Source organism: Notothenia rossii (assembly GCF_949606895.1).
Source record: "Notothenia rossii genome assembly, chromosome: 8".
Taxonomy (NCBI): Eukaryota; Metazoa; Chordata; class Actinopteri; order Perciformes; family Nototheniidae; genus Notothenia; species Notothenia rossii.
This window is the reverse complement of record NC_136906.1, coordinates 60,736,052-60,754,419: the sequence shown is the minus strand read 5'-3', so window position 1 is coordinate 60,754,419 and position 18,368 is coordinate 60,736,052. Positions and strand designations below refer to the sequence as shown.

The 18,368-nt window shown below is 40.2% G+C and overlaps 1 protein-coding gene across 2 annotated transcripts in view; it reads right to left on the bottom strand.

The window, feature by feature from the left end:
- Positions 1-149: 149 nt before the first annotated feature.
- Positions 150-18,368, bottom strand: part of atad2b (ATPase family AAA domain containing 2B) — a 99,709-nt gene continuing 81,490 nt past the window's right edge. For both annotated transcript variants that reach the window (XM_079643096.1, XM_079643097.1), the window contains 2 exons: positions 10,511-10,639; positions 150-3,562 (listed from right to left, as the gene is read on the bottom strand). In XM_079643096.1, coding sequence (XP_079499222.1) covers positions 3,521-3,562; positions 10,511-10,639 — 171 coding nt within the window. In that variant the 3' untranslated portion in view covers positions 150-3,520. The remainder of the gene's footprint in view (positions 3,563-10,510; positions 10,640-18,368) is intronic.

Below are 18,368 nucleotides of genomic sequence, written 5' to 3'. Positions count from 1 at the left end.
GTCTTTTTTTTTTGTATACTGTATTAATGACTGAAGGGTAAGATCAGTGCTCCACTCAATGCAGCTTATTAATGTCATTGTGGGTCATGCTTATTAACAGAAATGTTTTGTATTTCGAAAACAGTAAGAAATATCAACATTTGAAAGAATCAGCTTGCACCTTTTATTCAAGTATCACAGCAGTTTATTTGAGAAATACAGTAAAAGTTTCATTTCAAATAATAACTTACACTAAAGTAACAATTTCGAACAGGCGTGGTAAATACACACAGAACAGAATAGACAAAGGTATGGAAAGTCTCGACTAAAATTAAGTGTGAAACAATAGGGAAGAAACAAAGTATTTCAGGATAGAACAAACCCTTCCTTCTGCATACTGGACTAAGCAGTCTCAACTACCAGACAAAAATTGGTTGTTAGTCCAAACTGGCTACAATTTTTTAATAAGAAAGGAAGATCACAATGTATGACATTTAACTACCCATATTTTATTTCCATGTGTTTTCTAAATTCCTTAAAAAATAATTCTTTTGGCAGAAAGTGGAGACAAGTGAACAACATTTAAGAAACTCTGGTCCTTTTTCTCTTCCTGGGATCTACTAGACGGATGCAATGTTTTTAAATATCCGTCCTCGTGAGTCTCTTCCCGTATGCCAAACAGTCCGTAACCACTTTAACGAAGAAAACAGCGGAACAATTAAATAAATAGAAACGTTGCAAGGGCATGTTGTCGCGTGTTGAACCTGAGTGACCTGTAAACCCTTTATTCCCCCGCACACGGCAAATAAAACCTGCTACACAAACGCTTCGCAATTCGACAATTGTTAAAACAGACGCGCAACGCTTCCCCGCTTCATTACATTTCAAACGTACAAAAAGACAGTTGACTGAATTAGGTGTAAAACGTGTTTAATAATAAATAATCTGAATCATGAGATGAAAATCTGCACCAAAAAAAATGCTGAATTGAATATAAAGGCGGTGGTTGTGTGAGGAGGAAAAAGATGTAGCTTCTAACCAAGTCTGGGTGTGATTGTTCCCAAAGAGGAGATCTGTTATCTCTAGAGTCTAGGAACAGTACAAATGAAACTAAAGCTTATAATACACAGTCCACCAAATATGCTTACAATGTATGCAATCATCATCTGGCTCAAATGCAAACATAGTGAACAATGGGAGAGATATGAGGAACTCTTGGATTACTGCAGGGCCGTGCCTTCACTGATCTGGTACTGGAGATGTTGCAGTATTTCGGGGGGGGGGGGAGAAACACTGATTTTGTACCCAGTAAACGGTTGTCGCATTAAAATAAATTAAGCTGAGGTAGCGTTGGTTTTTCTCTCTGCAGTAGTCCAAGTGCTAACCTGTGGTTGCCAGTTTGCATATGCTCTTTGTTGTTGTCACCTAGAGTCTGAGAGAAGGCAGAGAGCTTGAGGTGAGTTGGAGGACCGGCCCAGAGTGAAGGAACATGCACCTGCTCACAATATGGCATCTCCAAAAACCATGACAATGCCATGAAAACATTATAAAGCTTCAGTAAATATCTTCATTTACTGCAGTCAAGAGAAACAACTACTGTGTTGGCCACAGATCAGAATCCAGCTTCTCTTGTCTCGTGTCGAGAAAAAACTGACAATAAATTCCATAAAGTCGGAAAGAAGCCCATTTGAAAAGGAGGGGGAAAATAAACCGTGTAATGCTTTATACAACTTAGTGACGGCACTGCCTAGAATGGCCTTGTTCATTATGGGTTGCAAAATGTTGACTCAAGCAAAGCATTTATACCAACAAAAGAAAAAACCCGTAGAAAAGTATTATCAAATATACAACATAACATAACACATAGGTTGTTGTGACCATGTAATAGAACATTGTCATAGTTAACAAAACTCACATGAACAGGTTATTTGAGCACCTTCTTTTAAGTGGGATCAAACTTGGCACCGTAAATCGTCTGACTAGCATCATCATTTTTGCATATGGAAAACTGAAGAGAAGCTGGTGGTGTCAACCTGTCCTACACCTGCTGTCCGCTCAGGTGGAGACTGCTCTGGGTTTGTAACAGGGCATGAATACATTTAAATATTTAAACAACATGTCAAGTGCTTGAGATGCGTCTGGCCAGACTCATCCACTAAAGGTAAGTGTTATCTAAAACTCCTTTTGTGTTCAGATGTTTTTAAAGTTTGCTTTTTCAGTTGGAGATGTAACGTAGATTTGATTTTAAACAACCTAATGGTATTTAAATATATATATATTTTATTTATTTTTTTGCTTCAAGGTCACTGACCTCAGTGGTTAGGACCTAACCCCAAATTGGAGCCTGTTCATTGTCACAAGTAAATAAAAAATCCTGCTAAATATATCAGTTTTAATATAAGGGGTTTTACATAAGGCACACGCTAGGCAGTGCAAACTCTAGACGCATTCCAATTTGTACTGCTTCCAGTTCCTCAGCCGGGGGGGTTGGAGGGAAACATTCAGACTGTGAATGCTAGTGAGGAGGAGGAAGAGGAGGGGTGTGGAGCTACCACAAACTATTTAGGACATGACAATCTGCTGCGAGTGTGAACGCCAGAGGTAGGGTACACGAGAGGTGTTGCAGCTGACCTGGTCACCAGTCAGTCTGAGACAGAAACTGTGGGGGGGGGGGGGGGGTCTACACCGGGGCCGCTGTAATGAAGAGGACTCGGCTCTAGTCCCACTGCGCTAACCTCATCCAGTTTTTGTTCACACTCAAACTATTGTTCAGGGGTGAGTATCCTTGACGGTGGCTCAGGTATTGAATTAATCAAGTAGCTAACATGACGGGAAAAGATGAGCCGTGTAATAGCACCGTAACTACTGGCCTATGACGAAGCATTTCACTGGTTTTTTTTGGGGGGGGGGGGGGCTCAGCAATGTGGTCCAGTGATTCAGAACATTATCTGTCCTCATCTCCTAGCGGGACGCTGCATTCACACTTTCTGCTGGTGAGGGTCTTGGTGAGTGTGTGCATTCCGGCTGTGTTTGTTGAAGTACATGCATGCGTGTGCGTGTGTGTGTGTGTGTGTGTGTGTGTGTGTGTGTGTGTGTGTGTGTGTGTGTGTGTGTGTGTGTGTGTGTGTGTGTGTGTGTGTGTGTGTGTGTGTGTGTGTGTGTGTGTGCGTGTGTGTGTGTGTGTGTGTGTGTGTGTGTGTGTGTGTGTGTGTGTGTGTCCAGGTGACACCACCCGATCTGTTGGCTTTTGCTCGTCATCAAAGTTAAGAACTAATCCCAAAGAGCAATGTGGATGAAAGTTAGGATAGCACCAGGGTCGACCGGCAGCGTTGGGGGGGGGGGGGTGTGTGTGTGTGTGTGTGTGTGTGTGTGTGTGTGTGTGTATGATGGTCTGGATCTGGCCAGGTTCCTGAGACGATAGCACCATTGAATGTCCTCAACATCGTCCTCATGTTTCTCCTCCCGGCAAGAAGAGGGCGCTGGACTTTTTCTGTGTGTGTGTTTCTTTGTGGTCCCAGGCTGATATGGTATCCTCTCTGTCTCACGGGAATGTATCAAAATGCTGGATTTTCCCCTCCATCTCCTGCAACACACACACACATCAAAAGATATTGCTTAGTCTCAACGCTGCAAAGTCAGATGTGTGTAGAAAGTGTCTGTGCGCCGTGGTTTCAATATTACTTGGATATTTCCCACAGCAAACAGCTTTCACCATGATAAATGATGTAAAAGGAAGCAAAGCTGTGCTGGAATGAGACAGGCCATTTCTCTCAGCGTGAAAACAGCAGAGTTTGACACTGACTAAATCTGAGCCGAGCCGGAGGAAGAGAGATGGATGTTAGCCGGCAATAGACCATGATTAATGCCTTGAAGATGTTCCACTGTGTGTGTTCCCTCATCTGTTTGGCTGAATCAGTGCGACAGACTCCGCGACAAGACACACATTTCAACATCTACAACAGAAGATACAAACTTTACAGTAAAAAGCTATTCTTCCTCTCCTAAAGAGTTGAACTTTTCTTTATTTACTGAAAACTTTAGAACCCAACACCATCATGACAACAGACACCATTTCCTCAGACAGAGAAGAAGTGCTGAGGGAGCCTGAAATTATGAGTCAATCATATTTTATTCAACCTTGATAATTAAATAAATTATTGTTTTGTTAAACAAAAAATAAGTGTTTAAAGGGGCCCTAAGCTCATTTCAAGTACATTATATATGATTTGTATTATTTATTTTCTGGTTTTCTTAATCTTTACTAAAACAATAGAATCAAATTGAGAGCTCAAGGTTGTGGAATTGTGAAATTATTATTTGTTATTATGTGCCATTATAAGTTCCTAACAAAGATCAGCTTAGAAAAGCTCTTGAAAGTCTACCTCAAAGCCTTTTAATGCACACTTTTGTCAGTAAAAGGCATTGAATTCACAAGCTAATTTCTTAAAGGAGACCTATCATGCTATATTTAAATGATATAGTGTATGACCATACCTATATAAGGTATATTTATACATTTTATTTTTCAAAATACCAAACCAAATTTCTTAGCCATGCCTCGTTTCGCTAATTTTCGCGCTATTCCAAGCCTGTCTTTGAAAATTCTGAGCAGCAGCTGACCACGCCCCCCTGCAGAAGAGGGGGGCATGAGCCGGCGAGAGTGACGTTACCATGTTTGCTGTGATTACGAGTGTGGAATAAACATGTCATCTCAGAGCAATGCATGTGTTCAAGCATATTATCAATTTGATCCAGAAACTGACCCTGAAGCAGCGGAGGTTTTGGTGGAGGTGCAAACATCTCGGTTGCAGCAGGACGTTTCTGAATGGTTAGTTGACAAGCTGTTGTCCCTATTTATTTTTACTCTGTTACGATGCTTGCTACTTATTCCGTATATAATAGCCAAATGGACGGAAATTCGTCCTACAGTATATGCGAATGAGAGGTTTGGCAATGCATGTGGCCGTGGCCCATTCCCCTGATAGGTGGAGAGTTGACCAATAAGCGGAGCACCTCTTTGTGACGTAGAAAAGTGTTGAAATCTGGATCCGTTTTTTTCAGATCCGTTGCAGCCCCTTTTTAAGAGATTTGGGTACGGACGAAAAGAGAGAGGGTTGTGTTTTCTGACACTTGGTGAGTTCCCTGGAACACCGGGGACACATATTCATGTATAAAAGACGTACAAAGGTGCATTTTGCATGATAGGTCCCCTTTAAGATCGATGTTACATATAATCCTCTCATGTTCACACACAATGTTCGAGTGGTGCTGAGGGAGTCGCTGTTAACTGAAGAGTGCATTGCGGCCAGCTGTTCATTTGGTGATCTATATATAAAACTATAGCCAATGTGTTCTGAATGGATTTTAAAAAGGTCACAGGACGGATGTTACTCCGCACGTCATTTTAACTTCCCTTGCAACTCCAATTATAACATTAATAAAGCTCTTAATCATCATGCCCCCACCCCCCACCCCCCAACCATCGGCACCAGGTCACACAGGCTGTAAAACCCAATGACGGTATGAAAAGTGGAGCTGAGGAATAAAAAGTCACTAGTTTGGAGAATTCCCTGAAAGTCTTTGCTCATCAGGCACCGTATTTAGACACATCTATGCCACCCGTCTGTTGTTGTGTTACGCTGTACGCCCACACACCGCCGCGCAGATAAGCTCTTTTCCTCCCTGCACCTGTGTGATCTCGAGTTTATCTGCCAGGAGGCCTATCACCTTGTCATCCCGACAAACCCAACAACAACAACAACAAGTCTCTGCAGCACCTCTGTCTCACTGATAAAGTTCTGCAGCGCTCTCTAGCAAGTCCACCAGCGCACCCAGGTTTAATTCCTGTGTCGCTCATTAGCTCCAGCATGGCAGAATTCTAGATTTAGGAGTTTAATTTCCCGATGGCACCATCAATACAATGCATTAAAAGAAAATCCAGCATCACCGCTGTCGAGATGTCTTCAATTTGTGACAAAGGTGTGATGAATGACTTTGGGGTACCTGCCTCTTTTGAACCGGTCTCATCTACTTCCGCCTCAGTTACTGATTTCTTTTATTTCCCAGATCGAATTTCCTACAGCCCCTAGGAGAGGGTAAGGGTTCCCTGCGGTGTGTGCGTGCAGGTAAAGAGAGCGAGAACAACAACATAGTACATTTTTATCCTCACAAAAGAGAGAGTCGAGAGAACAATCTGGTGTATTGTGCCTGGATGAGTGTTTTTTTCTCAAGCTACTGACAACGCTTTCACACAATGATGAGAGATTGGGCTGCAATGCTTTCGGTTCTACACAGCCTTCTGTCGTAGAGAGACTCAATTCTCTGCCGGATTATTTTGTCTTCATATGACAACAACATTGGTACACAATGTCTTGAGATAATGCCTCAAACGATCCCATTGACTAACATCAAGGCAAGATGTTTGTCATGACTAAATTAAAGAGTACACAGTGTTACTGCTGGGAACAGCAAATGGACCAAGAATCCAAGTAGTATGTACAAATCAACACCTCCACTAGTGGTGCTTTCAATGAACCAATAACAAAAAGATGGCCTGAGAAATAACCAATGTGTGATGTTCCGCTAAGACAGCCAGCGGCGTGCACAGCTCCAGAATCACACGGACGCAGGTTAAAGGTCTTCAGCTCGTGCAAAGTCTTAAATTGCTGTCCGAGGAACAAGGTAATTGTATTACTAGTTCTAGGGTGATATGAACGCCAATTTGTAGATAGGAACACAGTTGGTGTGTTTTGTGTACAGGGCAGAGAGGGTCCCTCTGGCTTTAACTGGAGGCAGGGTGTAGTCGGCTCCATCTGCTGAAAGGTCAGCTCTCTGGAAGACGGAGACAAGCCGTACCCAGAGGAGGGCGGGGGGGCAGAGTAAAGGAGACAAATGTATGGACACGCTCCATTTCACCCGTCTCTACAAAGTAGACAAACACCATGCGCTGCAACATTAAGTGGGAATGGCTCCAGCCGCCGTACTGAGTATCACCCAGCAACAGGTCTGTGAGCGCATGTTTCTGCATTCCCTGGTGAGGAACAGGGAGATGACCTGCTGTGTGTTTGTGTGCTGCAAACAGGCAAACAAAACACGTGCCAAACGGGCTGACATTTCTGCTCTGAAACCCCAATTTAGGCTGGCAGGATAAGATGAACCCAGACACGCGCCCCCCTCCCCCTCCTCCTCAGACAGGCGGCACCACCTGGCTCACTGCCCCCCTCCTCCTCCCCTCCGTCTCCCACTTCCTCCCCCTGACATCCTGACAGGCAGTCCTGGCTTCTAGCACCAGGACCTTCATTTCTGGCCCGCTGTCTGTACTGACATCTTAGAGCAGCAGCAGATGACCAGATGGGATTCTGGGAAAAAATAAAGCAGCTCTTTTTAAGACGGAACATTGTCAAAAATACCTTAAATTAAGGCTTGGGTTAAGTTGACACTTGCTTTTAAAGGGGACCTATCATGCAAAATGCATTTTTATACATAAATATGTGTCCCCGTGTTTCAGGGAACTCACACAGCGTCAGAAAATAAAACCCTCTCTTTTCCTCCGTACCCAAATCTCTAAAAACGGGGGTACGACGGAGCTGATCCAGATTTGCGTCCGATATGACGTAAAATCGGCAACGTAGGCTGGCTTTACACCCACGGCCCTATCAGAAACGTTGCTATCAGAAACAATGCCCGACTGTTGGACGTAATATGGTCTTTGTTTACATTAGCAAGCATTGCTAACACTCAGAAATAACCCTGTACTGGAGAGCATTTGTGTGAAGAAGCAGGAAATACAAATAAACTCACCTTGTGGTATAACCGGCAAGAGAGAAAGCCTTTGAGCTCCATACTGTTTCAGACATAATCCTTGATAATCCATGATATGGCGTTTCATCACCGCAGTAACTGCCGGTATAATCTCAAGCATGAGCAGGCATAAGCTCCGCCCCCTCTTTCTTTCTTTCTTTTTAAAGCTTTATACCCAGAATCAGCACTTTTGTAACAGGAAGTGAAATAGAGGGATATGAGGCAGAATGGGTGATCTGTTTGGTATTTTGAGCTAAACACTTTATAGACATGTTTTTTTATATATTTGTATGGTACACAAATTCTCCATCAACTAGTTGTTAATTAACATGCATATTAGCAGTATATTTGCTCTTTATTAGTCATTATAAAACGCTTATTGATGCCTTATTCTAAATGACCATATTCTACAAGTAATAAGCCATTAGTTGAGAGTGTTTCCTCAATAACCCTCTAATAAGTGCTAAGCTATTGGAGGTAAGGAAGTTGTTGGACATGAGTTTTGGTCTTAATATGCGCTGCTCAATATGGGCCTAATAAGGCAGTAGTAGCACAAGAAAAGTAATTCTCCCATAATAACACTAAATGATCCATCCGTATGGAACAAGACATGAAACTATAAGTGTTAATTGTGTCTAAATAACTCAAAATTAAGTATTTATATAAGAACATGTTCCCTATTTTAAAGTGAAGTGAACTAGTTGTTAACATGCATGTTAATTAACAACTAGTTGATGGTGAATTTCTGTACCTTAATATAAAGTGTTACCATTTTGATATATCTGAGACCTACGTATGCTATTGCCTAAAAATAGCATGATAGGTGACCTTTAAATATTTAAAATGTTATGACCTCAACTTTAACATACTTAATTTATTTTGCTTAAGTAAAGAAAGTACTCATATATACTTGATATACTTTCTCAGAGTGGACAGAGCAATGATCTTTTTAAAAAGAATTTTTTTTATACGATTTTAAATTAAATGAATGAATAGTAGATAGGCCTGCTTGTACAGTAAGAATACATTTTATTTATTTTTTATTTAAAAGTGAAATTGTTCTCAGAAGTCAATTAAAATGACTTAAACGTCTGACCTGACGATTGAGATATCCTCTTGCTAAGAACTATAACTGACAGCATTCCCAGATGTTTTAGTAGCATGTGAATTCAGTTCTATTTTTAAAATAGAAACAATGACTATTCAAAAACGTACATATTGTCTTCTAGATTCACACTGAAAAACTTCCAAATCGAAGATGTGTGTGTGAGGCTGTAGTGTGCGAGGCTGTAGTGTGCATTGTGTGTGCTTTGTGTTTGTGGTTGTGATGCGTAAAACCATCATGTGTAAATATGTGTAAATTGGGCTGGCAAAGAAATGGGATATATGAGAGGGAATCGGACCGGGTGGCTGATCGATCTCTGTGTCTCTGTGAGGAATATATTACTCTTTTATTTACTGTTTTGGATTCCAGCTCATGGGCTCACTTATCTCTGTATGTCTCACACACACAACCTGAACCCTATCTTACTCACAGTCCCCACTGTCTTCATTAGATCCTTTGAAGCAAAAAAAACCTCACAGTAAAAGTCACAGCATGTGTCCTGGCATCGTGTTACTCAGAATCAGTTACTCTGCTTACATGGTGACAAAACTGCAGCACCACCAAAAAAGGGAAGTAAGACCATTTTGCCTCAGTAACGACTTGCAGGATCACTAATGATAAGTGATATCAATGATGTGTGAACCGTCTAAACTCAGGACATAAGGAGCCTCTGAAAATAAAGGGTTGTGTTGCACGTACTTGTTTATTCTATGCATTTTAAGTCTGTTCTTTTTTATGAAGCAGCATTAATATCTCGTAAAAACAAAGCTTAAATGTCACATCATTTATATTGCAAAAAAGAAGATGTCCCTTAGCTGCAATAGAATTGTACAGGAATGAGTCTTTAACCAGTTATATAACTTCCCAGCTCCCTTTTCTTGAAGTCAATGTTTTTTTGAATGAGATCTTGTTTTGATTTCCGACATAATGTATGTGAGGAAATACTCCACTGGTGAACGTCTTAAGCTTTTACTTGAATGAGACCACTAAACTTCATCAATCCGGACACAAATCGGCCATTAGCTTAGCTGTTTGGCGTTGTCATGGTGCAATCATGTTGCTTTATAGTGTTACTTTTGACGATTTATTTTAAGATTCAACTGCTATAAAAGTGGTGTCAAGATTATCTTGCTGAACAAAAAAAATAGGTATTATAAATGTTTGTCACAGATCTTATTTTCCCTAATATTTCAAACGCTAATGGAAAATGTCCATTGCGTTGAGTGCAGGGAGCCCTTGCTATGCTTACTTCCAGGTTAGCAAACAGAAATACTTCATTACTGCAGCACTTTATAGAGGTTCTCACATTCACTTAAAACAGAATGAGCCATGTTCAGATGTTTACCTGCTACCTGCTTGCTGGCATCAACAAGGGAAACCATTGTGAAAGAATGATGGACTTTTATTAATCCCTCGTGGGGAAATTGTTTCTCTGCATTTGACCCATCCTAGTGTTAGGAGCAGTGGGCTGCCATTATGTACGGCGTCCGGGGAAGATGAGAGGTATAATCACATAGTTATTTCCCACAAGGGAAAGCAAATAACAATTATTTTACTAATCATTATTACGCTTATTATTTTCTTGATGAATCAATGAATTGTTAAGGCAGAATGTGTGTTTCTGACCTCCAGTAGTGTGGTCTTCTCGTACTCTCTGCGGTGCCGGTAGATGCTCTGGCTGAGGAGGGAGTAGAGTCTCTCCAGCTGCTCCACGCTGTATCCTTCACTCTTCTTCACCACCGTATCCAGCAGAGCCTGAGAGGAGAGACACACAAACAGACATTACAAATAAAGACAGTGTTTACGTTATTCCTGATATCCACACACATGGCTATGGAGAACAACACAGGGCGAAATAACCGGCCACACAAGCTTAGCGCCAATGTTGGTGGGTGGACATTTTGGAGGTTAGCTCTATTCAAAAGCAATTAAGTTGAGATTGACAGCTAATTTGGGCTAATCATAATTAGAACCAAGTTTACATTTCACTGCTACTTTAATTAAAACATTGTGGACAGTCAACGGCCCTTTTAAATCGACCCGTTTCTCACATTGTACCCAGTGTGTGTGTGTAAACACAGGGCTCATCAGAATGCATGGACTGACACAGGAAAGACACAATAATTAAAGGTAGCGTCACTGACACAAGGCAAACAGAGTAACCTCAGACGCTACGTGTTTCAGAGAGAGAGACAGTGACCATAGAGTTAAACGTATAAAACTGCGGCAATGTCAATATTAATAAGACGTGGATGTTTGTCTAAGCCTCTAATCAGCGGACGTCTGAGAGGGCCATAGGACGTCTAATTACAGTGAGCAGAAGCAAAATGACAGAGGCAAAAAGGTTAGCATTGTATTAATCACTGTGCTCCATCTGACTAAGAGTTCTGTTTAAATGACAGACTACAGCTTCATGTTAGTATAAACTGAATCCCAAGACGCACTTAATTTATAAGAACAAATTTGACCTTCAGAGAAATGCTTCACTTTTGAAGGATTCTTTACTTTTCAGAGAAAACTTTCTTCATTGAGTTACAGAAAAGGAATTTTTTTTTTCTTCTACATCTTAGAAAAGGGGGTTGCTAATGTGATCAGAACATTATCCTGCTGTACTAAACAAATAACGTGTATGTATGTTTGCCTCAGATCATATTTTCTGCGGTACTGCAACAAAAACTTTAATAGAAACTGAATCCCAAGACTCACTTAACTTATAACCGCAAATTTGACCTTTAGAGCATTACTTAATTTTGTAAGGATGTTTTTGACTTTTTCAGCAATAACACTTCTAATGGAGTTAGGGAAAAGGGAATTACAAACATCAGCTGCCCTTTAGCTGTTGAGTCATTTCCCAAAGCTGGAGTAGTACACTTCAAATACATTTTTCTTAAAAGTGTGACGGCTAAAAACAAGATACATAAAACATCCACAACACCATGTACAATAGACTTCTGTGGCTCAGAAGGTGGATGGTTGTCTGAATTGAAATGTCTGTAGTTCCATCACCAGCCCCTGCAGTCAACATGTCAATATGTCCTTGGGCAAGATACTTGATCCCATTGGTTTGTGAATGTGTGTGAAGGTAGGTTTCCCTGAGCAGATGTAGTATGGCAGCCTCTGTATGAAGGTGTGTGAATGGGCTAATGCTGAATTGTATATTTAAAAGCACTCGTAAAGACTGAAACGACACACACACACTTTCTATACACACACTCCCTCCTGCCTGAAACGCCTCGATTAGAATCCTATGTTTGCTTCGGTAATCTTATGACATCACTATGTAACACTTGCGCTTCTATTGGCTAGCGCTCCAACATATTGTACGCTATAGGGCATACATCTCAGACATATCTCTAAGCGGTTGACCAGTCACAACAGAGTCGACCAGCTAACCTATCAGAGCAGACTGGGCTCTGGTCTCAGACAGAGGGTGAAAAGAGGTGCTACAGCACAGGCCGTATGAGAACAATAAAGAGCTTTTTGAACATTTAAGCATATGAAGAAGTCATAGTAGAGGAAGAAAATACAAATATGTACCTGAAATTAGCATAATAGGCCCCCTTTAAGAAAACTTTATAAAGCAACAAGGAAGTCTCCAAGGACGATCGTCGAGCCAATCTGTGGCTACTGTTGCATTACTCTTCTTTCATCTCCCCCACAACAATGCTGACAGGAAAAGTAATGGCCGACAGGGGAGATTATTAGTGCTTGTCAGAGGCCTGCACTGTTATGGAGCTTTTTTTATTTTAGGTTTTGTATTTGCATCAGAGTAACCCATTACAACCCTGTAAATATTATTGTGCCCAAAAATGAACCCAACAATATTAATAGTGAGAAATGACACATGTTACAGGATTAGACGCATAGTAGCTGTTTAACTCTAAGGGCCATAAACGCATTCTAAACACTTATGTATGATGCCACTACCTACATAAATGTTTTAACAAGAGTAAATTGGCTTACCTTTAAACAAAGCAAATGAGGTGAACAAAAAGGAAAACTTTTCAAATCTCTTGCAAGTTAGCAACTCTCTGTAGTAGGTGCTTATCATACTGAAGTCAAGAGCCCAGAAACACGGCCTGTAATTGAGTACCGGTAGATAATACCTTTTCAAATATTCACAGTTCCATAACTTAATCTGGCTGCGGAGGAGGAGGATTCACAGGTAATATGCCTTTGACATAAAAAAAAAAAAACCTCCGCCTGGCCCATCTAATAACTGTAGGTCCCTTGACGAATAACGTGTGCATACAGAGGCTGAGAACACCGAGCATCTCTTATATCTGAAGTGATAATGATCGTCTCAGCTACTTTCAAAAAGCACTGTCCGCTGCTCTATATCGAGCATTTATTTATTGGATTATTTTTGTGCAGCAACTCTGGTCTTTCTTCAAGGAGGCCATCATGTTTGAAGCCAGCCATGAGAGCTCATAAAAAGAGGTGCGAATAGAGCACATCACGATGAGATGCCTATTATAACAACACATGCATAAAAGCTTTGATTAGCATCATTACAACCCATCTCACATATGTGAAATAATGTTCCTGTAAAACACTTCCCAGACTTTCCTTTCATCAGACTGCCACTTCATCTCTTTATATTTTTCATTTTGTAACCCATCTCTTGCTTTAAGTGCAGTTCACCACTTTCTTTATAGCAAACCTTCTATTTTTGTTTTAAGTGCATCGTCTGCCTACTTCAATGTTTTATTCACCTTGTGTCTTTTTTACCCAGCACTTTGGCTCCTTTTTCTTCCAATGTGTTTCTTTCCGTATTTTTCTTGTTCCTGTATTTTTCTTCGTTCTATCCTCTCTCTTTGTCCTCTCAATTCATTCTCTTCTTTACCGTCAGACTGGCTGATTGCGGCGGTGTACTTCCTCCAGCCTCCGTCAGCGTGATCAGGGTGGCTGTGACAGTGTGGGGTAAATGGTGAGAGTGTGTCTTACACAGCCTCCGTGATTGAGTGAGCTCACTGCACACAAAGGGGCAGTAATCCCATGCGTTAAAGACTGCTACTGACATGGACCATTTAACCTCACCCCTCTAAACTCCCTGTCCTATCTTCCCCCTCCCAACGTCCCTTTCTTTAGCCTCATCTCTATCTATCCCCACCTTTGTTCAGATGGCAAACAAAGCAGAATGATGGTATTTGGAGTTTTATAAGAACCACTATTATGCCTGTGAAAATAGGATTAGATCTTAAAGAGAGTTTAACTTCCTGGAGTTTATCATAGCACAATAGATTTAATACTGGGTTTATGCTCATGAATGATGATTTGTGCAGAATTCTAACCAGACAATTGCACTATTAAAATTGCATTAACCAAAATAAAAATGCAAAACAACACAACCACTCATTACATTCTCATTATTAGTGAAAATACACATGGAACAATACAGAAGGGATGTTTTAGGGACTGGGCACCATCACACGTCTTCACACCATGTTACAGCTCTGCTACTTAAACCCTGGCCTATGGACCAGATGAAATGTCAATTCTAGTCACACCATCACCCCTTCTGCACAGGTGTGCCTATATTTCCTCATATTTCTTGTGACCTCCAGGCCAGGTTAGGATTACTTGCAGATAACAAAACCACTCCTGCTCTAACCTAATTCATTTCCCAAACTATTCATGCCAGAAAATGCAAGAATTTCCATTGGTGTCGAGTTGCTCCTCAAAACATAATTAGTAAAATATTGTATTTATCTCACCCCAATGTCTTAAATTCTTCCAGAAAGAAAATAAAAACTAATATTGCTATTATGTAAACGCAATATTTTGATGGTATTATAGTTATGTGTTAATAGCTTTCAAACCAAAACAATGGAGGTAACTGTAATACAGTGGAGTTTCTCCCTCCTTGATCATGGAAGGATGTGCTAGTAGCTGTGTGTGTGTGTGTGTGTGTGTGTGTGTGTGTGTGTGTGTGTGTGTGTGTGTGTGTGTGTGTGTGTGTGTGTGTGTGTGTGTGTGTGTGTGTGTGTGTGTGTGTGTGTGTGTGTGTGTGTGTGTGTGTGTGTGTGAAGAGCTTTCCTCAGTAGTGAGTGAGAGAAAAAGGCAGTGCGAGAAAAAAACAAGGATTTGAAGCCCTACGGTCACTGTCACCAGGGACACTATTTAGCCTTCAATGCCTACCTCTGAGAGAACAATTCAACCCCGTCTTCCTTTCCTAACTTTGATTTATTTTCTTCTTTAACACTAGTAAAAAAAGATTTATAAATGACTCTGGTTTGCTCGTTACCATGAATGCCACAAATGTGGGCAGTGAGATGTGGCATTTGGATTTGCTGAGGAAGACGTTACAGCGGGAGATAATGTGGCTTACAGGGCGCTCGGTCACACAGGTAATGCAATATAGATATTGTCATGAGGGTCAGGGACCATCATATTACCATGGTCTCAGCACATTAAGATGAAATGGTCATCCCTTTTGGATGGGCATGTAAAACTCTTGCTGGGGTTGACAAATCATCTAAAATGTTTGGCTTTAACAACATCAAACCACTGGAATAATCCAAGCACTTGTTGGTGTGCAGCCACTTTTGGTAAATTGGATGTGGGAAAGATTTATCATATTATGTGGTAGGTAATTTGGGCAAAATCTTAATTAAATACAATATTATTTGACATGTTAGTGAACGCAATCCCCTGATATTATTTTACAAAATTATGTTTTTATAGGGGCCCTATTATGCAAATTCTTTCAGGTTTCATATTTGTATTGTGTGCCTCTACTGAGACGTGTTTAAATGATTTAATGTTGAAGAAGTGGTTTATTTTTCTCATATAATCTTTACAGCGTGCAGCCAGCCAACCAATCAGAGCCCAGTCTGCTCTGGGTTTCGTAGAAGTGTGTGGGAGAGAAACTAGCTATTATTAGCCTTTGCAGACCATTTACATGCACAAAAACCTATATACAGTAACACGCTACAGGGGGGTTGAACCCCAAAAAGCAATATCTGTGTATTATGAAAAGGGTCATCTTTTTCAGTAACAGCACATCTGAGACCCATTCACATCATGTACATGAAATATAACAGTTGGGATATAAATAAATAAGAAATAAAACTTCAGGGCAAAGATCAATAAAATAAGTTGTGTGAAATCGATGTAGAGCTTAGCGATTCATGGCCGGTTTCATGGCCAGGATATACACTAAACCAAGACAAGGCCATAATGTAGTGAATCCTGTTTAATAAGTGGCTTTCCTAAACACTTTCTGAATCTACTTTCCTCCTAACTATTGACAATAGTGAAGAGACGTTTATTTGTTGAATGCACTGTCCTGATCATTCCAATGTTAAGTGGCAATAATACATAAAATAATAAATAGTTAAATGACCAATATCAAGATTGTTTTTAGTTGGAGTAAAAACAATTACTTGAATCTCTAATACGACTAAAAAATCCCCAGATTTGAGGGGCTATTAGCCTTCTCTAAAAGGTCCTTACACACCAAACTGAAACCAAAGAACACGTCCCGACGGAACAAGAAGAACAGACTGCGTGATATAAACAAACAACAAATAGCGTGTGTGTTCCATTTTCACTCTACAGCGAGAAGCTCATGGGGCTTTCCCGAACCTGTGTCGAGAGCTGGAGCTAAATGAAATCTCAGATTTTTGACCCACCAATCTGAGTAGGGCGACACGATGCTCATCGACGGCCCGACATCTATCGACATCGAAAATCGGCTTGGTGTGTAAGGACCTTAAGAAGACATTCATGTATACCTTGACTAAAGTCCGGCGAAATATTAAAAAATATATCAATACGAATCTTTTATGATTGGCGTAATGTGTATCATAATGTGGCAAATTGTATCCAAAATCTACCTGGCAATATTTTAGTGGGAATGCTGTTAACAGCAACGTAACTGTTACTTAAACATGATAAATAGTTGTATTATTGATTAACACATTTGGCTGAAGTGTGCAGTATTACATATTAAATAGCTTGTTTACATTATTGACAGTTAAGGCTAAATACAGGGAGTTGTATCTGTTGTTCAACACATCATTACAGAAATAAAAAGATGTAAGACTAACATCTTGCTTCCTCTTACAGACAAGAAGAACACAAAGAATCTGCATTTGATTGGTGAGTAAAGACAATCGGAAATGAAATGAACAAGAGCACATCACTAGACTGTGGTTAACTGTCCTAAAAGATGAAGAAAATGTGCTCCTCAGTTTCCAGACTAATTTCAGTAAGTTCTCGTTGGATTTACAATCGGGGTTAAAAGATTATTATTAGCTAATTTTCTTGATTTCTTTATTCAAGGTCTGAAACCACAGCAAATGTTTTGGCCTTTGACAAGTTTCTTGGATTTTGGGAAGACCTTCAGCAGTTTAGAATATAAAACAAATATTCATTGTATTAAAACAAATCACTATAAACATCTGACCTAAAGAAACAGACATTTTTTAAGTATATCATAATTACCATTGCTTCAAACACACTTGGACAAAAACACACCTGTAAAATGTAATTCAGACTTTCTTCCACATGTTTCATATATTGATGGTATTATATGTTATTAGTTCATATGGATACAGCTACAATCTGCTGCCTTTTCTTTCATTTGAAACTTTTTTCCACTGGTTCATACTCATACAGAATGTGCAATTAGGATTTTGTTACATACTTTATACATCATGGTTGCTGTTGAACTTCAAAATTCAGCATTGCATTTTATCCTTGTGTTTTTCTAAATATTTCAAATATTATCTATTCACATTTAAAGCCTTCATAATGGGTTGAAGCCAATCCTACTGCTTCCAACACGTGTGTGTGTGCGTGTGTGTGCGTGTGCGTGTGCGTGTGCGTGTGCGTGTGCGTGTGTGTGTGTGTGTGTGTGTGTGTGTGTGTGTGTGTGTGGGTGGGTGTGTGAGAGAGAATTAATTAATTATTGTTTTTCTTCTTTCTGGGTCACACTCTGCAGAAGAAGACGACTGAACCTGCCTTCAGCTTTGTTTCTCCAATCCCCACCCCATCTCATCTGTCCTACTTAGTCTGCTGTCTCTGCCTTCTTTCTACCTGTATTTAACGCTCTCTGGTCTAGAATTCGCACTGTACCAAGGCCAATCATTAACATTGCCCACGAGGCATTAAACATACATGATCAACTGGGTTTGCTGGTCTTAAGATCTCAGCCCGTCTTTCCTGCTCTTATCTGTTCTCTCTTCTAAATGTTCTCTCTCCCTGTTTTTCACCCTGTGGTTGGCAAGAAGTGACCAAGCCATAAACCTGCCACTGAGAAGTAAAATACATGATCAACTGGGTTTGCTATATATTTGTTAGTAATTGTATATTTGTTAGTAATTGATTCAAACAGTTTTATATAGTTTTTTTCATGTATTGTTTGACAGATTTTCACCTTTTCACTCGTGGTTTTACTGAATATAATTTGTTAGTAATTGATTTGAAACGTTTTATATCGTTTTTTCCCTCATGTTCTGGTTTTTCAAAATAAAAT